The sequence below is a fragment of the Cryptotermes secundus genome, unplaced genomic scaffold, assembly GCF_002891405.2.
Source record: "Cryptotermes secundus unplaced genomic scaffold, Csec_1.0 scaffold186, whole genome shotgun sequence".
NCBI classification, from domain to species: Eukaryota; Metazoa; Arthropoda; class Insecta; order Blattodea; family Kalotermitidae; genus Cryptotermes; species Cryptotermes secundus.
In genome coordinates, this window is record NW_019727393.1 from 2,294,564 (window position 1) to 2,322,155 (window position 27,592).

General features: G+C 40.3%; 1 protein-coding gene across 1 annotated transcript in view; it reads left to right on the forward strand.

Annotated features, from left to right (window-relative positions):
* The first annotated feature begins 19,464 nt into the window (after positions 1–19,464).
* Positions 19,465–27,592, forward strand: part of LOC111864649 — a 31,595-nt gene continuing 23,467 nt past the window's right edge. The window contains exon 1 of the mRNA XM_023852040.2: positions 19,465–19,538. Within this exon, the coding sequence (XP_023707808.1) occupies positions 19,482–19,538 (57 nt within the window). The 5' untranslated portion in view covers positions 19,465–19,481. The remainder of the gene's footprint in view (positions 19,539–27,592) is intronic.

The following is a 27,592-nucleotide window of genomic DNA, read 5'->3' on the forward strand; positions in this document are numbered from 1 at the left end:
CAGACGTGTGCGGTTTGCGTCAGGTCATCAAGTATTTCTTTCTCTATCATGCGTTAGGCATTATTAATATCTGTAGCACCGTCAGTTTGCAATCTGGGATCTTAGTTTCGAATGCCACTGGAGGCATGGATGCCTGTATGCGTTCATTCTCTGTTCGTGTTCTCATGTGTGTAGGAAGCGGCCTTGAGACGGGCTGATTACCAGTCCAAGGAAACCTACCGACTGTGTGTAGGATTAAGAAACTGAAAAGGCGGTCGACGTCAAAAGGGCTGAGGATCCATAGAGAGAAAGAGAGAGGGAGGCTAAGAAATGGTCTTTGTATTAGCTATGCGACGAGCTAATCGCCCGCCCAAGGAGTCCTACCGCGTATGTAAGATCTAGAAAAACCGAAGTGAAAGGAGAAGTTCATGGAGGTAGGCCTAGGCCCGCTGGGGCTGTAGTGCCAAGGAAAAAAAAAAGTGATAATTGGTAGGAATTCACACTTTTGTTCGGTAAATTTTAATTGAATATTTTCAGTTATTTTGAAGGAAATCTCTCCACATTTCGTTAAGTATAATGACTAAGATTCTTGCTTCGTATATTTGAGATGCCCTATTCGAATCTCATCTGGGATTCTGAATCACTTACCGAACTTCCACAAGCCTTCTAAATAGATGCCAGGGATAATATTTTAATATAGTCTACTTTCTCGCACATTCCACACAGTTAACAATTTATAATGATTCTTTAATTTCTAATTAGGAATTCAGTGATATATAATATCACTTTCGTCTTCAGGTACAGTAGTAAGGTATTTGTATCGTCAGATATTTGTTCGAAGAACACATGTATTGCAATCCAGAAACCTTAAATTTTTGTAAATGATTTAGCATCTTTGTGACTAGTTGACGCTCCTGCTTCGAGGTCAGGAGGCACACATTTCGACAGGTAGTCTGAGTAAGTTAATCCTTCTAAAAGATCCCTGATTTATCTCTCCAAACGATTTCTGGTGAAGTAGATAAGCCACGATCACTTCCTTGTCCTTTCTACTCACAGTTCATTATCATCCTGCATTATCTGTATTTAAAGTTTGTTCTTTTTAGCTTCGTTAGATAAGTACTGAGTTGTGGACACCACTATGTTGTTTTTTTTAATGCTAGTGGGGCGGGACTAAGTCCCTTGTACTGCGGCCACTTCTGGCCTATTGTACCAGCCCCAGATGATAGGTGAGGGTGATTGTAGAGCAATTGGTGGAATGAAGATTGGCAGGGAAAACCGAAGTACTCGGAGAAAACCTGCCCCAGCGCCACTTTGTCCACCACAAATCCCACTTGACCACACCCGGGATCGAACCCGGGCCGCCGCTGTGGGAAACCAGCAACTAACCGCTTGAGGTATAGAGCGGCCCTAACTATGTTGTTTTAAAATGAGGCGCCGAGCTTCAAAACCTGTGTTAATTACACATCGAGGAGGCAGGAGGCTATACGTATGGGACTACCCGACTGCAAGTGTGGTTACATGGCAGTATACGATACATTCAAATCGAATTCATTAAGTTAAATATTTGTTTAACAGTTGATAGTTTCCGGTATTGAAAGTAGCACTGAGGCTGCTGTCCCAATTGGAAACTGTTTGTCCAGAATCAGGGTCAGCCACACACAGAGTACGTGATGCCTTCATCTAGGCTCTAGAGTAATAACCAGTAGCTCAAATTCCAATCTGCTTTCTTCCAGCAAAGTCTGAAGAGGCACAACATGGAATCCAGGTTAGCGGAATTATTAAAGTATATCAAGGTGGGAGCCGAGGATTTCTTTTCCGGCTGGGCGACTATTAATTTCTCAAGAAGTTTCCTGCCAAGTGGAAATAATTAGTTATTGAAGTCTATCTGTGGCTCTACAGCCCTTTGTTTGACTTTTGCCACTTTTTCAGTTTCTTCATCTTTTTACACAGTTGGTATCACAATTTGGACGGCGGATCAGCCTGTCGCAAGGCCTCTACATGGGCAGATGACAGCACAAACACAGAATAAACGCACACAGACATTCATGCTTCAAGTGGGATTCGAACCCATGATCCCAGTGTTTGAGCGGTCAAAGATATTTCATGCCCTAGACCTTGCGCCCACTGCGATCGGCAGTTATGGAAGTCTACCGCTGCCAGTGTTCAGGCGTTGTTACGTAATCACAATGTGAAGAGCGGCCTGTGAATATTTACATTTCTTCCTTATGTTCCTTATGTAAGTAAATATATATTTCTTGCATCGCCGTGTGCATAAGTCCCTGTCATTTCGCTCTAAGAACTTTTGAACCATCTGACTGACTTTTACAAAACTGGGTATGAACATCATGCCATTGTAGGTTACTTTCATGAGCTGTCCACTTTTCTATTGTTGTGTCACAAGTTACCTCTCCTCCTGTTTTGATATTTTTTAGCAAAGTATGTCATTTTATGTAAGATTTGGGGTTTTCACGGCGGTGACTATGAAGAAAACAGTCTTCTGGGATGTGGCACCGTGTAGATGTGGTGTTAACAGACGTTTCGGAGGAACGTATCGCCTCCATCTTCAGGGTAGAAGGTAAAATAAGAATAAGAAGAAAATCCGCAAGCGAAGAGAGAGTGCTTGTACCTGTTCTTCCTGTCTCTTCGCTTGCGGAGTTTCTTATTTTTCTTTCTACCCTGAAGATGGAGGCGATACGTTCCTCCGAAACGTCTGTTAACACCACATCTACACGGTGCCACATCCCAGAAGACTGTTTTCTTCATAGTCACCGCCGTGAAAACCCCAAATCTTACATAAAATGACATACTTTGCTAAAAAATATCAAAACAGGAGGAGANGATCCCAGCTGACCTCCTTGCCTCAGAGACATCCAGTTCTGCACATATTTCAAAATTTCTTAAATTCGTTGTTTGCATTTTAAAGCCACAGAAAAGACACAAGTAAAAGTTGTGATGGTCTTCAAAATTGTTGTGAAAATCGACAGAGAAACTCTTGTTGTCAGACCCATCTATCGGCAGAACTACTAATGCAGCGCTCTGTCGACGAAACTTCTTACGATAATCTCACGCTGCATCATAATGATTTTATTGTGGGCATATATGAATTAATTATGTTCGCATTACTTACATATTATATTTATTATCTTAATAATATGTAATTTTTTGTAATATGTAATGATACGATTTGCAGTTTAAAATTGTTTCAGAATCGAATAGTAAAAGACAAGATTAAAATATTAAGATTTAAAACCGCCATTAGCTCAACGTATAACAATAATAAACAAGTATGAAAAAACATCGAGAGCTGTAATTAAGGGAAAAACTCTAAGGCCAAAAACTAAAAAAAGAATTTCTATTTTACTTATATGTGGATATTCGTCCCATTTCCACCTGTAAATTGTGATATTTCCGTTGAGATATTTTATTTAAAAAATTCTATTACTCAAGAATTTACAATTCGTCTCTGATTTTGGTGTACCTAACTTTGTTTGTGGTTAAAACTTCCCCTCACATGTTTTTTCTTCTTCGTCTTTTATAACGCCCATGTTTCCGAGCTACGTTTGAACGCAAGTACCAACATAATATTACAAAACATTATTTGTGTCTCACTCCTCGTCTTATTTTTCAAATTTCGTCCAGTGTTGCCACAAATTTAACAAAACCTATGCAATTTTATTTATAAATTTGTGCTTCTTATTATTGAAATATTACACCCCAAATAACAGACAATTTGCGCTTATTCAATTTTTTGTTACCAGTAGCTACTAAAGTGTTCTGACGATGGCGTATTACACTCAGAAATACTGTGTTTTCGGACTTCGTCCATTGTCCAGTATTATAAAAATCTATAAAACATAATGTTTTGGAATTTTCACTTGTTTCTATCCTCAGGTAAAGGGGGAGACACCTACTCTGTTGGGATCCTTAATGTTTTCTGCGTTTTAGAATACCGGGCGATAGATAACGTCCGTAAACCCAGTAATTCTGAGTGTTTGGTTATTATTTATTTTATTTTGCATAGTGGTTTTCTTTGAAAATCGTTTCTTTTCTTTTCTTTTCTTTCTTTCTTTTTTGCTGAAGTCACCTGACCATCTGCAAGTAAAGAGTCAATTGGTTAAGATTCAAAATGTTTTTAATGCACTGATGTTTTTTTTACATCGTATTTCCTTAAAAATGCTGTTATTATTTCTTGTATCTCCGTTAATTTTTCGCCTCAATGTTGTTATCGTACAGGTAAATTTGAATTCTCATTTATCATCACTTTCTCGCAACTGTTTACACATTCCCAATTTAATATTGTAGAATTACGCCGCCATCAGGACAAGTAGGTCACGTGTTACGTAACACCGGCATACATGTCGAACTGCGTGCAACATTTCCTGGACGCTCCAGCATTGTGAAAAAATTACCTACCGTTTTACTGTAACGCACTGATAACGGGATTGTTTTAAACTTTCATAAGTCAGTCGCTGTACCAAGGCGTGAAGGTGATGAAACGCATGTAATAATGAGATCCTGCAAAATCTTGCATTTAGCCTACTTCTTTTATTCACAGCATAATGTGATGAGATTGCAGAAGTTATATGACTGGGAAGGTATGCAGTCCCGTCTGTCCTGCTTGTCTCTTACCCATCCCATCTTCCGTGTCTTATCGTGAAGAATACAAATTATAAAGCTTTTCTTTAGACCCATAAGAGGGGCACATCCCCCGCTTGAAGCTACCGGTGAATAGAAACATAAAGTTAAAAACTGATTTGGAACAGAGAAAATAGAAACACTACTGGTGCAGTAGGTAAAGGTAAAATTTTTCCTGTGCTTGATTAATCACTATTCCATGAAGACTTATGTGGGAGTGGAGGTATAGCTCCACCATTCTCGATCTCGGCACTAGATGGAGGTGAGTGGTCAGCTTGACACCTCGGCTGCTTAACCACCGTGGAACAGCTCCCAGTACTTATTGGATAGGAAGCTGGGTGAAAAGAGAAAAAACTTTTTTCCCCTGCCGGAAATCGAACCCCGGCCAACCATCCAACAGATCGTGGCTATACCGACCGAGGTATACCAGGGAATAAAAACATAGGAAACGGACTGCGGGAAAAAATAACAGACATGCAACTGGTGCAGTAGTGGTGCTGGTTGTATCAGCTTCAGTAGTTAAACTGATCCGAACTGACGGAATTAGTTTAGTATAGCAAGTATCTGTGCACAGCAGAAAATGGTGTTACGTGGACAGAGATTTATGTGTTGCAACGAAACACAAGTCAGACTCTTTTATTTTATCTCTTTAGGCTAATACTTACAAATATTATCTTTCTAGATACTATCCATCGCCATGTTTTTTTTATCTAAAACACAGTCTTGCTTTTATTTCAAAACACAGCGTTTCGGAGTCTGTATTCCGTCTCATTCTTCAGGAAAAAGCTATTCAGTTGGGCCCAATCGATAGAGCTATTCCTATCTCAGGACACCTTTACCGATACCAGATATGTATACAAGCAAAGCACAGCACAAACCATCTGCGAGAACTAAGACAAAACATTACAATATTATAAATATCATCATATATATGGAATTTTTAATCTTTTGATATTCTAACTTAGTTCTAGTACATGATTTGTGCTGTGTTTGGATTGTATACCATATCTGGTGTTGATACGTACAAGCGGTCGAAACTAAGGAATAGCTCTATCGATTGGGCCCAACTGAGTATGTTTCACATGAAGATGGAGAGAGAATTCACTCTCCAGAATGTTTTGTTTTCTAGTTTTTCAGAATATCGGATGATGGACAAAGTATGAAAACTCAAAAAATCGGAATGCAACCACATCTTTCACGCAATGGGTTCGTTTTTATATCAGAGTAACTGAAGATTGAGCCTTGGCTGATAACCATTAGGCCCGTGGTTGCTGTAGAGGAAATTAATGTATATTTATGAATGCTGTATCGCAGCCGATATTTAGCGTTAATGATACGAGAAGGTGATCGCATTTCATGAACTGGGAAGCGCTGATGCATCAACTCAGATATCTGGGTTACTCTAGTTTCATATTCTGTAGCAGAACGTTGTAGCGCACAATTTTAGACATGCAGAAATGCTGAGAGGAAGTTGACCTATTTTTCCCTTACTTCCGGTTTCCAAGAATGAAATCGGAAAACTAACCTTCAACCTAGGCATACTCTGAATCAAATGGTATATTTCTGGTGGTTGGCAAACAAAGGAATACTAATGTTCTCTAATAAGATCCCAAGAACCGTATTCCTAGTGAAAGTATAGCAGAAATTGTCATGTCTGTATGAGAGGGGTGGGGTGAGGGCTGCTTTATGTGCCCTCTTAAGTAGACTTTCTAATGGAATTTCTACCTGCTCTCCGCGCCAGTAACAAGGCAACTCACGTCTCAGTACCGGATGTAACCTAGCATCTGCCCCAGATCGTACGTTGTAGCAGGTCATTATTGCTTGCTTTAACAATTAGTAATTGAGTCATGATCTAAGTCACACAGTTTATGTTGGATTTGAGGTTCTGAGATCCGTGACTATGAATAGTAACGCAGTGTAGTTTGCTGTAAGTTCATAAACTTTTCGGAGCAACAGATTACTTCCATGGTCAGGGTTGTAGAAAGGAGCTACCGAGACGACATTCTTTTTCATAGTTTATATTCGTCCCTTATTGTCAGAGACAAAATTTAACAATTATACAGAAGAGCAGGCAAAACTGAATGCATTAGAAAAATTTGCGATCCAGGGAATTTATGATATATATGCTGTACTGTCGCCGGTCACGGTAGTCGAGCGGTCTAAGGCATGCACTGTCTTCGCTCGCTCGGAAACCGGGATCGTGGGTTCGAATCCCACTCAGGGCATGGATGTTTGTGTGCGTTTTTCTGTGTTTGTGTACAGGTAGAGGCCTTGCGACGAGCTGATCACCCGTCCAAGGAATCCTACCAAACGTCTAAGATCTAGTAAACCGAAGTGGAACGGAGAGTTTCATGGAGGTAGGCCTAGGCCCAAATGAGGGCTGTAGCGCCACAGGAAAAATGCTGTACTGTCATAGAAATCTCATTTTCACCATACATATTTTTGGAATCATTTTAGGCGGCGCATTAACCATCTGATTCCTGTAATCCATCTAAATAAAATTTGAAAACACATTTTAACCTACAGACAAAATATTGCTTTTTCATTTAAAAGATCAAACAGTTAATGCTGTTTAAAGAAATTGTTGCTGTTGTTCTGATAAACGTAGGAAATTCATAAAATTTCTCTGCAGAATTAATAATTTCTTTAATGTTAACGCAGGTATATTAGTCGCTGTGATTTAAGGAGCGAATTAAAGCAGATAGACCAATCTTATAGTATAACTGAACGTAGCACTGCAAATTTTTAAATTTTAGACGAGAGACAGAATATTCTGAATATATTTTTGTGGGGTTTCTCAGCAATTCTAGCCAAATGCCAACGATTTCTTTCGCCATTTTCACTCAAACTCGCAGTTCGATGTTCTTACGCCATTTTCTGTTTAATAACCTCCGTATGTAATATTAGTCAAGCAAATATAAATTTCCAGAAAGTGAAAATATCTTCTGTTCTTAAATGAAAGAAGCAAACGAGATAAAGGAAACAACTGCACACGGCATGTAATAGGAATCACCCAACACTAAAACCCTACAACACATGGGGGCTTATGGAGGGGTAAAATTTGGAATTGTGTCCACTGAAGGAAGTGCAGCAGTTTTCAGCATCAAATTTGAAGCATATGATGGTGGTCATATCGGCCGAAACATGTAGTGCGCATGTCAGGCGACGAAGTAAGAAGTGAAAATAAGAGACGTGCAACAGGACTGCAGTATAACATTAAAAAAAGCTTAATGCTAATGATAGTCTACTATAAATAGACCATTTGAACACAAAAGTATAAGCTTATACTTTTGTGTTCATATGGCCTATTTATAGTAGACTATCATTAGCAATAAGCCTTTCTTTTTAATATTATACTGCATAGGATATGTAAAGACGTAGTACTGACTCAAGAAAGTAAAAGTAAAATGGAAACTGTGCTTAATTAATTAAGCATCACGCTGTGATTACTTAGATTAAAATTTTCCAGTCAAGTTTTTTATTGCTAGTGGGGTTGTTAGCCTTGAGTCCAACCCCCAACCTGAATAACCAGGTCTTTATATTCATGTCCTACCATGGTACGCGGTAGCGTAGTTGGTTGAGGCACTATGCTACAAGCTGGAAGGTCGTGGGTTCAAGTCCGGATGAGGTGGATTTTTCAATTTACCTAATCCTTCCAGCAGCATTATGGCCCTTGGGTCAACTCAGCCTCCGACATAAATGATTAACAGGAATCTTCCTGAGGGGGGGGGGTAAAGGGCGCCCGGCTCGTAAGGCTGACAACCTTACCGCCATCTGTGAGCCGATTGTCTAGAAGATGTGGGAGCCTCAACCTCTCACAACCCTATGGGCCTCCACGGCCTGTTAATAGGGATAACCTTACATTTTACCTTTTTTTTACGCCCCCCCGACCCCGTGACAGTGCAGTCCAGTTATATCGCCAGGCACCGGGTTCCCTTCTACGACTCGCACGGCTGCGGTGGAGAATACAGATTTTAAAGCTTCTACTGGCCTTCTCATCTTTCCTCAACAGCAAAAGAACCATTTCTACATAGAGGGAAGGGTACGCGTATAATCTCCATTCGGGTAGGGCACTTGTCGATGAGTAGCCCAGATATATTGCAGCCTTCGCATTATCGCACGGTCCGTTACTTGCCGGTTGACCCTGATCTTGAACCGTGCAATATTTCGCAAGGCCGCGTGCAATTGGACTGCAAGGCCGGCTACCTGCCTGCCACTCCCAACCTTTACTAAAACTCTTTTCTTTTCTATATGAAAGAGATGGGATCCTTCGAGGTTGTCCGTAAAGTGAAGTTCATTACACAACAGTTAATTTCCGAACAGCACAGCAAGCAAGATCTTTGGTTACTATATCTCTTGGATCCGGGTTCGAATTCCACTTCCAGTATGAGTGTTATTTGCATTTTCTGCGTTATGATTTCTGCTGTACAATAGAGGCCTGATCCCCTTTCAAGGAGGCCTACCTTCGAATTAATTCTGAATTCAGAGAGGTTAGCTGGCTTAATCCATACTGGATGAAGAAACATTTATTATTATGAACCGAAACAGACTTTAAATGAAAAATTAACTAAATAAAAAATCCAGGTTTTAGACGCTGACTGTTGCCCTGAGGTATTTTTTTTTTTTGTGATTTTTTCTTAGGCCTCAGGACAAATGCTAGGATATAACTTAAATTACGTCACGTCCTGTTCCTGCTACACCCTTTCCAATTTAGTATTCATTGCCATCCAAGCATTCGATGCTACATAATCTTGTGTACAGCGTTGCTAATTAAATGCAACTAAAACACAATCCTTAAGTAAAATTATGAAGCATAGAGTGCGTCACTACGCGACTAATTACCTCAGCAATTAACAGAAAATATGACTTTCTTTTCTGTTTTCCTTTATGCTAGTCTAGAAAACGCTCAGAGCGTAAGAGATAACACACTCCGTGGCTATTTACTGCTCAGGAATGCAACCCCAGTGTTTCCTAGTGGCGGTGCACGGGAACATAAACTTTCTGTGTCTCACAACATATCCAGTCACCTGCAAACCTACCAACGTGCCGTTATGTCAGGTGTATGAACCCACAACTTAAAGTTAAAGCTCTTTTGGAAATTATATAACACATTTTTTAAAATTATTATTTCGAACTCATTTCGCGACCATTCTAGTTCTTTTTTAAGCACTGTTTTTTGCGGATTCAGTTCAATTTCCGCCTTCTGATGAGGAGGATACTAAAGAAAACAACTGTTTTGTGTCCAGGTATAGAAGTTGCTCCTCAGAACTAGACACACGCTCCAGATCAGGCCACAGACCTGAAGAATAACAGGGGCATATTACTGCGCACATAAGAACAGGGCAGCAGTTTCGATACATTAAGACACCTGAAGATGGCCATCTATGGCCGAAACATGTTGTGTTAAGTGTTAAATGGTGAAATTGGAAGAATATAAAAGGAGAATTGTTGCATTATTGACGGAGTGTGATATACATAAACGTTAATTAGAGATTTGCAACAAGATGATGAAATACATAGTTACAAAGGGAACTATTCCAGTGCAGGTTCCTACCCTTATCGCTGGGAACAATATTTATGACGTCTTAAGGCATTGTAAATAAACTGCATGGAGCTGAGTTCTTGAGAAACTGCCAGTCCCTCAGTTACTAAGAATTTCTCAATACTTATGGGACCCGAAGGTTCATTACCGTGATCACAAGAGCCCTCCACCGGTCCCCATCCTGAGCTAGATAAATCCAGTCAATACCACCCCATCCTATTTCTCTAAAAATCCGTCTTAATATTGCTACGTGCATGGAGTGACTCTCGACGGGGTTTCGGATTGGATGTTGGATTTATTGATCATTTATACATACGACTCGGAACTACAAGCAATTACAGCGCCACCGCTAATATCCGCAATTCACAAATCACCACAGCACCAGTTAAGCATTTTCCAACCTTCTGTGTCTTCACCAGCTGTTCGCTGGTAACGGCTTCTAACAATGGAGATTCCTCAGCTTCCGCGCCCAAGTCCTTTCTGAACGGCAGCTCCCTTTCAATTGTTTCTTTTCTTTACAGCCTTCCGCACAGAACTGACTCTCACAAGTCAAAGTTCTGTGTGAAGATTCGATTTTCAAAGAGGTTATCTGTGTTAGAGGTAACTGACGGGCGGTTGCATGACTTACGTACCAAATATTATATTTCAACATCCCGTTCCATTGAGGCAGTATCCTTATTATTAGAACCCCCGTATGAAAACAGGAAGAGCGCACTAGTAACACATACACGGGAGAAATACGACATGCAAAAACTATGATGGCCGCAAAAGAATACAATGATAGCGATGTAGCCGTGAGATAAACACTACATAGTAACGTGCATGACGAACACGATAGACAAATGAACAGTGCAGTGGTCTCCCCGAAAATAAAAGAAAAATTGCCTGATGATGGCCTATATGCATCCGAAACATGTTGTAAATTGAAAAGAAACATATGTAACTAGAGACATTTTAGTTACATAATAATCACTTTTAGTGTATAAATTATACTTTTAGTATCTTAATGAAATTTTATGTTTTTAACAAAGTCCTAAAGTATTAAAGTTACACTTTTAGTGAGAAACATATATTAGATGTCTTTTTTATGTTAAAAATATTGTTGCATTATTAACGGGTGCTATATTAATAAGGATAATTACGTACCTAATGAAAAGAATCAGGTGTAAGGCAATGCTCTGAGAACATGTGCTTCTCCGCAGAAACGCAACTCACACAGACTGGAATAAATGTCCATTAAATTACGCCTTCTTATGGCTAATATACTATAAAAATTGCGCTTGGTATGCCATCAATATATTAAGTGAATGAGCTATATATTATAAATGTAAAAATTAACTGATTAGCAACACACACACAATTGAGTTTTTCAGAGCAGTGAGGAAGTTGGATTCTAGCGTTGAGGAACATATGACCTATATTTAGCATTATGGAGTTTCTGAATTTTGTACATCCTCTGGCATTCCAAATAAAACACATCGTATTTTAAACCGGATCTGATTTTATCCTTGTATGAAACATTTAATTTCAGAAAAGTGGCGTCCTTTCTTCCTTAAAATAGAGGAGTCCTGAAATGATGCAACGATAAGCGTAAAATTCCATGTCAGAACAATTTAGAACTGGTTTATACTACATATCTCCATCTCCAGAACACATATCAAATCTACCCTGAAGATGGAAGAAATATTTCCACCGAAAGGTTGGTACCAACTTAAACGGTACACGGTTCCAACCCCAGAAGACCAAAATATTGAGTAATTATGCAAATTGTCTTATAATTTTAGTCTTTATACGGATTAAGCTACCTGACCTCTTCCTGTTCAGAATTTGCTTCTGAAGGTTTTGAAGTTCTTGGACTTCTTTGACCGGAGGGCGCTTCGTCCTATGGCCTCTACCTACCTAGGAAAATATCAACACAAAAGAAACGTAGATATACACCAATACCACGAATTGGATTCGAATCAGGATCGAACGTTCGAAGTCAGTGCGAGCCTTAGACCGCGCAACCAATGTGGCCTTTAAATTTAATTTATATATTAAATTTATTATATAAATGTTATCCCCGGGAAGAATATGCTTTTGGTAAGACTAAAACACAGTACGTCGGTGAAGTGGTAACCCTCTTGACTTATTTACCTGGTTCGATTTTCAACTGGATTTGCTGGCTCTCTTAATTAGCGATTTTCGTAATTTTCTCCAGTTTCTCCAGCCGCAAATCAGGATCGTACTTCCATGTAACTTACGGACGTCTCCTTTCAGATATTTGCCTACTCACTATTCATACTTACCTTCCTGTTTCATTCGATGCCATAAAACAGATGTAGTTAAAGCAGAACTTTTAATATTCTAAAAAACAAACAGTATATATGAGCTAGAAGTGGAACTTTTTCCTTTTGTGAATTTCAAATCTCTTCTTTCTCTCTGGGGGATCAGCAGTGAGGGGTGTGCAAGAGCGAAGTATTGTCGATGTTTGGACCTCAGAGTGATGTAACAAGAAGATGGATAACCCTGGATCAGGAAGAGTACTATACTACCTTCTGGGATATAAAGCCGTGTAGTCCTTGGAAGTCAACCGACGTTTCGGAGCTGTTTGCCATCTGCTTTCTTGCTCGTTTTTTTTCCACCTTGAGGATGGAGGCAATATATTCTTCTGAAACGTCGATTTACTTTCAACAGACTACACGGTGTTATATCTGAATCTTCATAACCCCCGCTGTGAGAACCTCAAATCTTACTGCATGAGAAATTTCGTAATTTGCAGGCTTACTCTTTGCCAAGTATTATATTGAGGATCAAATCAAGGACAACTTCACATGCGTAGGACGTAGACAACATGGACTACGCGTGTTTAAACTTTCGAACAACGCCATGCGTATTGTATCCGGTGCGGAAATTTGAAAGGTGTGGAGAAATAACATACCGGAATATCTCATAACACTGGGGGAGACTCAGGTAACGGGACTTTGTGACGTCACGAAGTGTGAAGGCGGATCCATGGAGGGGAGAAAGTCGGTCAGCCCTCAGGCTTAAACCTTTAGTAGGTCAGTGATGTTCCCCTTCGCCTTATGTTCAACTATCACTTCTGTGTAACATGCATAGCATTACTAGAGTAGAATAAGGATCAAAGTTGCTTGGTTCAAATCTATGTAATATGTGTGTGAACAGGCGGGAACAGACTGCATTGAATGTGCAGATGTGTTTGCTTTGCTTCCTTTTACTGTAAGGGTATTAAGTAACGTGACAATGACATCAGAAAAGCTTTCAATTCTGCCTGGATCCTATCATCTGACTGCAGCCATTTAGAATTTTGAGTCGAAAGTTATGGAATCTTAAGAACCACTTTAAAGCAGAAATGCAACATTGCATAATTTGGAGGCTCATAATTTATTTTCTTCAAAAATATTATTAGGATTATCAAATCAAGGACGATGGGATAGACGAGGAATGTAATAGGCATGTGAGACAAGAGAAATACGTAAAAAATTAAATTTATTTCCTTTGTTGGGAACAGGACTTATCTGCCATTAGGCGGAACCTAGGCATAGATTGAAAAATGATATTAAAAAGGATCTCAGAGACGTAGAATGGGAGGATGTGGACTGGATTCATCTGGCTCGGTATAGGAACCTTTGGCGAGTTCTTGTGAACACTATAATGAATCTTCGGATTTCATAAAATGCTTGGAAATTCTTGACTGGCTGAGCAATTATTAGCTTCTCACCGAGGAATCTGCTTCATGGAGCTGGTTAGAAATGCAACATGGTGTCTTTCATATTTTTAATTCTGTCACGATAAATCGATCCTATCTGGTAGTTACTTTTTTAATTACCGGTTATGATTTTCACCATATACGTACTGACACTGATTAAGTTTTACCGATATTTGCCATTTATTTTCGAACTCAGTAGGGACAATTTTAATTTTATCTGTTCTTTTGTAAGGTTGTGAAACGTAATATCTTACTTGAAAGAACAAAATTTATAAGCGATTGAAAACAATAAAATATTCAACAAATTTTTGACTTGATTAAGTAAGGGATGATTTAGCTTCGTGGTTTATACAGGTCACATAATACTCGTACTTCTGTTAGGCTAGTAGAATCCAGCAAGCTCGGATTAGCTAGACATCGCAAGGAATGCATACAGAGATCCTTGGGCCAGACGTCTCGGAAAACTGCCACTTGACAGACTACACACAATAAGGATGATGACGTTAAGGAATTAGGTCCTGAGTTAATTTACTTGACAGTGAACAGAAGAGTACCGAAAGGTTCAGAATTGTTTTATTATGTTTAGCTGCATTTTAAAGTTGTTCCTGTATTAACTAATTAAGCACTACGCCATGAAGGCATATGAGGGAATGAATGTATAGATCCACATTTTCTTGACCTCAGCAGTAGTTGGAATGAGTAATCAGCTTCACGTCCCAACCGTTTTACCCCTGTGGAAAGAGCCCCCTGTAGCCGGTATGGACGACGTGGAGAAGATAAAATTCTTGACCCTACCAGGACTCGAACTCCGACCCTTCTGTCGTCTAGTCCATAACAAGTCGCTATAGTGATTACGCTACCCCGGCTCCCATGCGTAAGGGTGAAAATTGGAAAATTATCTGAATTAATAAGGCAAGTGCAATGCCCAAAAGAGTGCTGGACGAGGTAGAGCTCTCTGTCCAGTTTGCTTATCCTACTGTGGTTAGTTCGATTATGAAAGCATGCATTATGATAGGAACATGTCGGAGTTGCTTGCACGGCAACACAGTGTTACAGTGACATAGAATTATAAAACTTTCTTATAGAGGGCGACTTCACTTTTTCAGACTGTGAAGACTGTGGCGGTGCCTAGCAGGTGCTACAGAGTGGGGGAAGTTTATAGTGGGGTGGAGGGGAAGGCACTATTACCTTTCTGGTTCGGATGTGGAAAGAAAACTTTTGATGATACTGTAACAAGAATTTTGTTGTTAGTAGTATAGCAGGTTCAGTGGTGAGGAGAACGTCAATCAACGCGATATTGAAACAGCTAAGTGACGAAGACTGCATAATTGTACTAGTGTTTCGTATTTTCAACAAGTGAAGGTGTCAATAGTGTAGAAGGCAGTACACATACGTCTCCTGAACAAATGTGTTTCAAATTTATATTTCGGGTATGTATATACCAAGGCAAGACCAAAACATAGATGGGGCTAATACTATAACTAATCTTAGAGAACTGAGATTTAAGAGTGGAGTGTAAACAACTGAATTAAGACAGGGTTCGAAGGCGGGATGTTTTTAACATGGTAGTTGGCTGAGGCACTATGGTACAAGTCGGAAAGTCGCGGGTTCGATTCCCAATATCATTGGACTTTTCAACTGACATTTCCAGCCGAAATATAGCCTTGGGGTCAACTGAGCCTCTAAGAGACTTGAGTCCTAGGAATCTTCCTGGGGGGTAAAGGGCGGGCAGCACATAAGGCTGACAATTTCACTGCCATCTGTGAGCCGAATGTCTAGAGAATATTGGACCCTCCATGTTTCACAATCCTACTGGCCTCCACGGCCTGCAAATTATAGCTTTAGTAATTAATATTCTCCAAGTATAATTAGAGATCGCCTACAGAGCCAGAGGTCCCGGGTTAGATTCCCGGTGCTACCAGATTTTCTGACAAGTAGTGGGTCTGGAACGGATACACTCAGCCTCGCGAGGATAATTGAGGAGCTATTTCAAGGAAACAGTGGCTCCGGTAAAAAAAAAAAAACGAAATTAAAGGCCGTGGAGATTCGTTGCGCTGACCACGCGACACCCTCTATCCGCTAAAGTTGGCACTAACTTCGCCGACAAGCGGTGGTCGCTAGGCCGGTATAGTTCGCTTGCGGATTCAAGCCACGGAGTTTAGTTTTAAGTATAATTATAATGATCAAGCCAAGGAGGATGAGATGGGCAGGGTATGTAGCACTTATGGGGGAGAAGAGGAATGCACATAGGATTCTGGTGCGAAAGTCAGAAAGGAAAGACCACTAGGAAGGATTAGACGTAGGTGGGAGGATCTTAGGCAGGATGGAGGGGTATAGATTGGATTCATCCGGCTCAGGATAGGGATCAGTGGTGGGCTCTTGTGAAGACGGTAATGAACCTTCGAGTTCAATAAAACTTTGGGTAGTTCTTGGCTAGTTAAGCGTCTGGTGGCTTCTCAAGATGGATTCAACGCCATGGAGTTAGTTAATATTCTAGTTCCACGAATGCAGAGACTTCCTTGACAACTGTTAGCTTTTCAATAAAGTATCATGGAGTATATTTATATTTATACAATTTGACTGCATATTCAGCTAAATTAACGCACTGTTCAACCGTTTATATCCAATGGCACAATTAAATATTTGTCGGTATTTTTGTGCAAATCAATCATGAATTATTATTTGTGAATAAAAGATGCTCTTTATGCTTTTCACACATAGGCTATACTGTTGTTTGTATTGTCACGTATTAGGGGTTGGGGTAACTAATAACAGTAGGCCGCGCTATAGCTCAAGCAGTTAGTCATGGCTTCCCACGGCGGCAGCCCGGGTTCGATCCCGGTTCTGGTCAAGTTGAATTTGTGGTGGACAAAGTGGCGCTGGGGCAGGTTTTCTCCGAGTACTTTGGTTTGCCCTGTTAATCTTCATTCCACCAATTGCTCCACAGTCACTCTCACCTATCATCTGGGGCTGGTACAAAAGGCCTGAAATGGCCGCAGTACAAGGGACTTAGTCCCACCCCACCAGCAATAAAAAAAACTTGAAAGCGGACTTAGGGCATATTTTAAGATAATTTCTCAGTATGTATCTCCAAAGGGTTCGGGCAACCAACCCCACAGAAGCACCCTAATGTTCTTTATTCATTTATCTAACAAATCTGCAATTCTTGTGTCGATGGGGCCCATAATACAAATAACTTCCATTAGCTGAAGTCCACCTACTCCTTGAACTAGGGTTTGTCATACCTTATGCAGACAACCTTACGGAAGACATGTCCTTGTGCGTGATCCGACTTCCTACCGGCGTATGAATAGCGGAAGTATACTTGAAATAGAATATTGTCACTTTAATGGTGATGTAAGAGTCTACGTCACTAACCGACGATGACGCAACTGCATTCCCAGAGCGGATGCAGTATAACACAATGTCAAGGCATTACAATGGTATAAGGCACTAATTTAGGCTCACATATTGTCGCATGTTTGAGAGACTAGAGACAGCGTTTCGGATAATTTGATTTATTGACCACTTTAACACACCACTCGTAACTACACTTAATTATAGCACCATCTGTAATTTCTATGTTTTACAGCTCACTAGAGCACACAATCTAGCGTTCTCAGTCTCTTACTATACGTTTCCTGGTAACGGCTCCAATAATGGTTATTCCTCTGCCTCCGGGCTCAAGTCCTCTCTTCATAGACTCCGGTACAGAACTTACTTCGTCGTCCTAATTATCTTCCTTGTAACTCCTCTGCACGGACCACGTAGAAACACCCCATTTCTAACAGTACGTCTATTGTTGTGCGTCGATTCGTTGCTGCGTGAATGTGTTTACCGAGCCGATGCTCAGAAACATCTCTGGTACATTCGTCTATCTCGCGGTCGTCGCATAGAAATGGCTCTACATTTTATTATGCTGTGAGGCAGGAATATATCTGTTTCGTTAAGAACGTTCAAGAACCAAAAAGATAATATGATATGCGCCTGTCAAACCATTAATTGCGAGGAACTGTGAAAGGAGCTCCATCCCATAGCACTACTGCGGCGCTGACACGAAAATTTGTTGTTAAAATTGTTGACAGCTCCAGCGACCTTCTAGAACAATTTTTAGGAACGCTCGGAACGGATGATTTAAAAACAAGGTATTCTGGGAAAAGCTAAGGACCTATTTTCCTTTGATAAGAGACATCGACCACAAAGAAAACGACGCGTCCAAGAGTGTTTTCGTTGCCGCGGTAACATTTTTACAGAGCCTAGCAACGACACACAGACTGATGGGACGGAATTATGAAGTACCCCTTTGAGATAGGCTCAGGTAATGATATACATATTGTTTCGTACAGATTGGTAGCATAGTTGGTTCAGGCACTATGAGCCGGAAGGTCGCGGGATCGAATCCCGATTAGGTCATTGGATTTTTTTTCAATTTACCTAATCCTTCCAGCCTCACTATGGCTCTGGGGTCGACTCAGCCTCTAACAGAAATGAGAACCAGGAATAATCTTGGAATGTTCCTGGGGGTAAAGGGCGGCCGACCTGTAAGGCTGAGAACCTTACCGCCATCTATGAGCCGATTGTATAGAAAATGTGGGAACCTCAACATCTCATAACCCTATGGGCCTCCTCGGCCTCTTACAGGGATTCCATTGCTTTTTACGTTTTACTTACAGACTGATTCAAGTATTCAAAAGTTGATGGGATACACACAGAGATGACACGCTGATCGCATATGCCTACTTTTGTTTTTTCAAAATAAGGAAATTGGGCTGTTAAGTATGTTACCAGTTCTTTAGTCGTCTCTCATACGGAGTCAATAAAAATATGCAGCGATATTTCCTTTGTTGATGAAGCGCGTATTAACGAAAATCATGAAAACTGAGATTTCCGCGGGAGTAGAAGTTGAGACTGTGGCTTAGCGACTCCAAGCGCGAGGAGGGGTGCAGCATGTTGAATACACGGTTATAGTACCCACAACACCAAAATCTAAACTGACAATTGTTGGGCATTTATTTCTTAGCGGATTTCTGCCGAGTAACTGGAAACGGTTTTAGTACAATAAACAGTACAGTTGAAAATCGCCTCTGTCAGCCATTTTAATTTTGGACACGCCCTAATGAAACTCCTTTAAACTATAGAGAACAAACATTACAAAATGTGAAGAAATCAGTCTTCTGAGATTTGGCACCGTGTATCTGTGGTGTTAACCGACGTTTCGGAGGAACGTATCGCCTCCATCTTCAGGGTAGAAGAAAAAATATATATGCAAAGAGCAGTCTGCTTTTACCGGTTCTCACGGTCTCTTTGCTTGCAGCTTTCTTATATATTTTTTCTTCTACCCTGAAGATGGAGGCGATACGTTCCTCCGAAACGTCGGTTAACACCACAGATACACGGTACCAAATCCCAGAAGACTGCTTTCTTCATAGTCACCGCCGTGAAAGCCTCAAACCTTACATTAAAATTTTTGGTTAATATATAGGTCTACTTATGCTACACGTACACTCGTACCCCCCCTACACACATCCACGACTACAAGATGTTTTATTAGACTGCATTCTTCATTTGTTATCCATTCTGCTTTCAGGACTGACGAGAGAGACATCTTCAGGCGACATGGAGAGGATGAAATATTTCGTTACAATATGTCTACTAGGATTATTGCTACTTGAAGTGAGTCACAAAGAAATGGAATTAACATTATAATTACGTTCGATTAAATCATTCAAACCTTCTGAAGACACCTGTTTTCTGGGATGTATCGTCATGTAGTTCGCTGAAAATCAACCAAAGTTTCGGATGAACATGTCACCTCTGTCATCAGGGTCAAGTATGAAGTGGTAAAACTCAGAGCTATATAACCCAGAAGATAGAATTTTTCATAGCTCTGCTTTTTACTTGGTTCATGCTGGCTTTTGTTTGGATTATTCATCGACTCTGAAGATGGAGGCGATATGTTCCGCCAAAACGTAGGTTGACTATCAACGGACTATACAGCGTTACAACTCAGAGAATAGGGCTCTTCTTGACCACATCTGTAAGATCCTCAGCTCTTTGAAAGTTTCTGTTTGGAACCCTGGTTACTCCCATCCCTGTGGGCTATAGTCAGTAAATTTGAAATATAATTAAACAGTTGTCTGTTATCTGTTATCTGTTCCTAGGTTCGAATAGGCTATGATTCAGTGACCGCTGAATCAGCTGTATGTTTTCCGTGGAAAGGTGATCTTGTCTATCCCACACTGTAGGGTACAAAGAGGTATCCTGATTATTATAAGCACGTCTAAAGATACTTTTTACAATATTGTAGCATGTAGACCCGTTGCTAGGTAATGACTTTATGAACAACGCCCGCTGCTAGGCAACAGGTCCCTAACAAACAACAATTGAACAGCAACAGAAGAACGGTGTTTTCTGTGCTGTCCATGCCGAGATGTTATAAGTAGGATAATTAATGAAAATTAGTGAGTGAAGTGAAATAGATGGTTGGTGAGTGAGTGATTTAGAGAATTGCTGAGGTTCAGCCCTTGTGAGCCATTGTTGTTAGAAGCTTGTACCTGAGTCACGGGGATCAGTGATTAAGATTAGCTCTTTCTAGTGGGCCCAACTGAGTAGGTGTCTTCCTTTCTCACCTGAAGACGAAAACAGATCCAGTTTCCGAAACATCGTATCCTCTATTGCCTAGAATTCAGGACGATGGAAAAAAAAATAAAAAAAAACCCAGTAATTCTGTGTGTCATCCACCATCGTCAGAACCCTTTAGAATCTACAAACATTAGTAACTAAGCGCATATTTTGGGTCTGACTTCTCTTCCAAAAGCGAACAAAATCATCTGAAATCCCTTCTGAACAAAAACGAAACGTGAGAATGAAAATGGAAGAAGAAACAAACAAAACGTTAACCAGTCAGTTCGCTTTATTCCTTGGTCTGGTTTGTACGTTGCATAAAAATTATGTTAATTTCTGACAATTTTGTTTGAAATATTTTGTAGCATAATAGGGTCCCCCAATGCTCGAAAGAAAATGTTTCCGATGTTATATGTTTCGTTCGGGATAATAAAATTTGTGATCTCCATGTTGTTGGTAGTTCAGATCGTAACTCCCAGTAATAATTTTGCGCTTATGATAAATAGAGATTTGATCAAGAAATCTTGCTTTAAGAACTCTTTTTAGGAGAATGTTAGGGCAGACTACCTGTATCGTCAAATTTATCTCCTTCCAATCTATTTTAGGCTTATCCTGCCAGCCCCGTTTTTCATTTGTTCGGTTTCCAAGATATGTTCCTAAAAAATTCTTTCAGCTTTCTGTCTACTCATTTAGTTATTCATCTGGAGTCATTTAACAATACTATTTTACATTTATTTTATGTAGCCTGAAACTGAATACGAAGTTGATCATGAATCATGGGTAGGTAGAATTTTCGGACCCCAAGGAACGTTCCCCTCACTCATTTTCAAAGACTACTCGAAAATTTGTGACGTTATGTTAGAGTACTGTTGTGAACTGTTTCGTCTATTATCCTTGGGTAACCTGGTAGGCTACTGAAGAATCTTACGGCCAGTAGAAGGAAATATGGACGTGTGTTTAGCATTTACTGGACATCAAGCAAATAAATATTAAGAGTACAATAAGTAATACTGTATTTATTATTTAATAAATTATGTAAATTTTATGATAGCAGAAGGAAAGGAGAAACATTGCGAAATGAAAGGGAAATGCTTGCATTCAGTTCATGATATGTTCGTCTTCTCGTTCTTATGAACACGTGAGAATTAAAATATATAAAATCACAATTTTGTGTATATTTTCTAAGGCGTGAAACTTATTCTCTTGCATTAAGGGAAGAATATAAGCTGGAGGTATATGAAACAAGAGAGAGCCGAGGAAGACATTTGTACCTAAGAGAAATTAAGTAATAGGAGCCTAAATATATTACATAATGAGGAGCTTCATAATTTTTGCTCATCCCCAAACAATGGCTGACCCACGGAGGTTGGGATAGCCGGCATGTAGCATGCATGGCAAAGAAGATGAAAGCATAAACAGTTTTTATATGGAAACTTGGAAGAATGAGACCATTTGGAAGACCTAGCTGTAGATGGATAAATAACATTAGGAACGAATCTTCAATAAATAGGATGGAAAGATGCGGATTTATTTGACTCAAGATATGAAGCAGTGAAGGGCCCTTGGAAACTGGTAAAAGACCCTCCAGGTTTCAATGAAGTGTGGGCAAATTCTTGACTACCTGATCGACTATTAGCTTCTCAAGAATGATGCTGTTTCATGGAGTTGATTATATAAATCTTTTGAAAATTATAATCAGCTTAAATGGGAGTCGGGAGCGCTCAGTCGTTACAGGGACGTGCCGTATGCTGGACGGTCTTGGTTCGATTCTTTGCAGTGTAAAATTTTTCTCTCCTCCACAAGGTCTAGATAGGCTATGGGGCCCACCAAGCCTCCTACCCAATGGGTAACGGAGACTCCTTCCCCGGCGGCAAGCGGCAGGTGCGTGAAGCTGGCCAATCACCATCTAATGCCGAGGTCAAGAATGGAGTTATATCTCCACTCCCCCATACGTCTTCATGGCATACACCTAATTAATTAAGGACAGGGACAACTTTTTAATCAGTTTGAATAGCAACCTCTGCCGGAGCGTTATCTCTTCACCAGCGAGCTCACTAGATTTACTTACTTACTTATGGAGCTGAGGCCTTCTGGAGGAGCCGCCAATTCTGCAGCTACTCAAGAATTTCCCAGCATTTTATGGGACCCGAAGGTTCATCACCGTGTTCACAAGAGCCTTCCACTGGTCTCTATCCTGAGCCAAATCTATCCAATCCATACCATCCCATCCTATCTCTCTAAGATCAATTGTAATATTGTCCACCCACCTACGCCTTGGTCTTCCCTGTGGTCTCTTTCCTTCTGGCTTTCCCACCAATATCCTATACGCATTCCCCATCTCCCCCATTCGTGCTACATGCCCTAGACATCTCATCCTCCTTGACTTGATCATTCTAATTATTCACTAGAATTACTGTGAACTAAATTAATATGCGAGTAGTGATTAAAGTAGATTAATGATCAATGAAAGGATAGAAATATGTGTTTAATTATATGCAGACATTAGAAAGCTAAGAAGAAATGCTGCTGCGTTTTTGTGAAACACGCTTTCAAATGCAGTTGGGAAGATCGTCATGTGATGGAGGTGTGACAGAGCACTCATACCAGGGGCAGCGAGGAATGGCGCTCGCCTGTTAACTAGACACACGGCTAAGCAGAACATGTATGCCATTGTTACGCGTGTAGCGGTGCGTGCCGGGGCATTGTCGCATTCTCTCATCACACAATGCGGGGGAAAATGGAACACGTCCATTGTTCCCACGTGACAATCAGAGTGTTGTGGGAATGTTCGTGACAAACTGACGTCGGTCGTTCGGTCGGTCGGTCAGTCGGTACAGGTTTGGGTTGCGTTTTAGATTGTGAGTATTTGTGAACAAAACAGAGGTAAAACTGTCTCTGTGCTTAATTAATTAAGCAGCATGAAGATGAATGGGGGAGTGCAGATATAAATAAATTTCGGCACTAGATAAAAGTGAGCCATAAGCTTCACGTCTCTGCGGCTTTACCCACGAGGAAAGAGCTTCCGTTACCCTTGTATAGGAGGCCGGTTAGGCCCCGCAGCTGGACTCAACTCTTGAAGAAGCGAGAAATCTCTTGCCCCTGCCGGAAATCAATCCACGATTCATCGATTGTCCAGCTCATAGCCAGTCGCTGTACCGAATGAATTGTCCCGGTTTTCTTGTGAATAAAATGCTAGGGAGAATATATTTTGTACCTAAGGGAATGGGGCAATAGGAGGCTGGAGGAAAATATACAAAAATTAACTTCTCACTTAATAATGATACGGCGATTAAATCAAGAAAGTTATGCGGAAAATGTAACATGCATCCGGAAATGAAAAAATGAATGTAAAATTTTGGAAACCTCAAGGGATGACACAACAAATCTATGAGTAGCCATGTAATGAGATTGAATGACCGCTTTTTTTGTAAACTGGTTTTGCATCTTCGTGTTTATTTCAGAATTACTTGGTTTTTGGACTTTTTCCATCGTTCGATATTCTAGAGACTAGAAAACACGACGTTTCGGAAACTGGAACTATTTCCATCCTAAGCTGAAGGAAGGGGAAGACACATTCAGTTGGATCCCTTAGTGAAAGCTAACTTCCTTCAGCTCTCACTACGAGGGTGCGCAAACAGAAGAGTATGTCAGTTGTATCCGTTTTCGGTTATTATTAATTAAAGGTTCAAAGTTTTTAAAAACCAAGGCTCATCACTGCACACAATACTGACCAACTTCTGACTACGACAAATTCTCAGAACTGATTTCAGTTTACCCTCACACAGATTAATTAGCCTTCCAAGAAATCTCTGCTTCTGCATACGTGGATTAAGTCATAGCCTATTCAAACTTCTTAGAGAATTTTTTTTTCGGGAGCTTTGTAACATTCTACCCCTCGGTTTATAGGTAATTATTGTTTCTGATAGTTTATCCTGCCCCATCCTTACCACATGATCTCTCCCTTTTCTTCTAATCTCGTTTAATTTATCGTTTACGGAATGTACATATCTGCAATTTATTACTTTTGTTCTTGTTTCTGCCTTCCCTGGTGCATCCTTTTACTGCTGTAAAAATTTTCATTTCTGGGGCTTGAATCCTGCTTTTTTCTTTCTTCTCATTGATGTCTCACATCCATGTAGCAACGCTGGTTTCGCCTTTACGTTACAGAACTTTATTTATTTCTATTAGAATGGATATTAGAGAGATAGGATGGGATGGTATAGATTGGATAGATCTGTCTCAGGATAGGGATCAGTGGAGGGTTCTTGTGAACACGGTGATGAACCTTCGGGTTCCATAAAATGCTGGGATATTCTTGAGTAGCTGCAGGATTGGCGGCTCCTCCTAAAGGGCTCAGCTCCATGAGTAAGTAAGTATTTATTTCTTTCCCTGTTTTCAACATTTTTTCTTTCGCCTCCTGCGAATTCCGTAAATGTTGTGTAATTTATTCAGGCCTGATGGATTGTATTGTGTGTTGTTGATTAGCAGTTATGACCAGTTATATTCAAGAACATTTATTCCAGCCTGACTCACATGGACCATTTTTCGTATCTGGTGCATGAAAGAGGCGAATCAAAATAATGGGATTCCCAATGCCGGATCTTGACGCTAATATGACGTGCAAAAATGACATTACTCACGTAATCTCTACAGAGTTTCACTTCACAGTTCAGAGAGCAATTTTCTTCAGAGAAAACAACATAACATGTCATACGGATGAAGAAGTTGAATCCAAGCTGTGCTTACAAATGGTTTGAGAGAACAAACAATAGTGTGGATGATGTAATAAAATGGAGCACATATAAATTATAATGAAATTATTTTTGAGCTTGCACTTTACACTTAATTTGCTTTTATTAAATACATTATTTTTTTAGCTTTTTAGCTTTATGGAATTTAGCCTTATGATCCGTTGTTTGGGAAAAGCTGTTGCGGTCCAATTTGAGTATCGTATGAAGCAGAGATTATATGGAAATAATGTAATCGAAAATATAATTTTTGAGCATAGATCTCATTAAAAAGATTCAGTAGAAATACATTCAGTAGTCTCGGAGAATGAAAGATGGAAATCGACATACTTCCGCTGTCTTCCCATTATGCAATCATTTCATTAATTTCGACAAAAGAACATATGAATAGGTAGGGAAAATATGTGGAATATCTGCACCCGGCTTGTGTGTTGCTGGCTAAAGGAATTTGCGCCTTCATGCAAGGTTTATTACTCTTTAAGGAAGTTGAAATCACTAGTGAAATGAGATGAAACTCTTACCCTACATACTGCTGCATCATAATATATTTTGTTTCATGCGGGTACCCATACCGCAATCAATTGCTTTTAAAATGAAATTTTCAGGGCGTATCTGACAGTTGATTGGCTGTTGACGTTTCGTCACATTACTGCATTGGCTCGGAATCCGCACAAGATAAATACTCAGCAATACTGAATACAAAACTTAATATACTATGCTAAGCATTCACTTTGTTCCCGGTGCCGTTAATAACGAATTACCCGCGAAGAGAAAAAAGCGACAGGTCTGCGTATACAAACTACTACCAATAGTTGTAGGTAAAATGACATTTTAATTACTGGAAAATTAGTCAGATATAACAATTGTTTATTTTTCATGAAGAGCATCTATTTTTTTTATTGCTAGTGGGGTGAGACTAAGTCCCTTGTACTGCGGCCACTTCTGGTCTATTGTACCAGCCCCAGATGATAGGTGAGGGTGCTTGTGGAGCAATTGGTGGAATGAAGATTGGCAGGGGAAACTGAAGTACTCGGAGTAAACCTGCCCCAGCGCCACTTTTTCCACCACAAATCCCACTTAACCAGACCCGGGATCGAACCCAGGCAGCCGCAGTGGGAAGCCAGCGACTAACCGCTTGAGCTATGGCGCGGCCTTTGTGTAGAACATACTAGAGGATTTGTGTAAGATATGTAATCAGGTAGGTTTATTTGAGATTAACTTTCTGGATAACAATTATTATATTAAATAATTAAAAACAACAGTCGAAGTAACCACAGTACTCGATATATCGTCGTTAGATAAGCTACCAATCGACATCAAAGTGTTTCATGCTAGTAGCAGTATGGCTACGGGTCAGTGAACCAGGCACGAGAGAGAAGATTCTCGACGTTATGTTCACTATGATAAGGGTTCCCGCATTTTCAGATCAGGAAGTGTGAAATATGTACCATCTGACGTTGCATCATTTGAAGTGACACGCTCCTCTTAATGGATTGAAATTAATTATCTCTGTTAAAACATACTGATTGACTATATCCATGTTTTCTGCTTGTTACACCATCTTTACGTCGATGTTACTAAATACGGTCTGTGTAAACCTTCTAAGTTGAAACTCTAATCGTTGATGGTTTAAAAGTTGTACCTTTTTTTTTTTTTGCAATTATAACTTGTATTTGTGTGCGTTGGCCGGTCACGGTAGCCGAGCAGTCTAAGGCATGCACTGTCTTCGCTCGCTTGGAAACCGGGATCGTGGGTTCGAATCCCACTCAGGGCATGGATGTTTCTGTGCGTTTTTCTGTGTTTGTGTACATTTAGAGGCCTTACGACGAGCTGATCACCCGCCCAAGGAGTCTTACCGACTGTGTGAGATCTAGAAAAACCGAAGTGAACGGAGAAGTTCATGGAGATAGGCCTACGCCCACTGGGGCTGTAGTGCCAAAGGGGGGGGGGGAAATTTGTGTGCGTTGAACTGCATAATGAGGAGCTTCATAACTTGCACACTTCGCCAATAGCAAATCTAGGGAGACGAGACGGACAGGGCATGTAACACGCATCGAGAGAACAGAAACCCATATAGGAATTTGGCTGGAAAGCCAGAAGGAAAGAAACAATGAGGACAACCTAAATATAGCTGGGAGGACAATATTAAAATGGATCTTAGAGCAGTAGGACGGGGTGGGATGGGCTGCTTTGATCTGACTCAGGATAGCGACCAGTGGAGGGCTCTCGTGAACACAGTAATAAACTTTCGGGTTCCAGAAAATATATTCGGAAATTCTTGAGTAGCTGAGAGACTGGCATCTCGGCTCGGCTCCATGAAGTTGCTTAGTTCTTGTGTGCGTTGAAGAAGTTTTA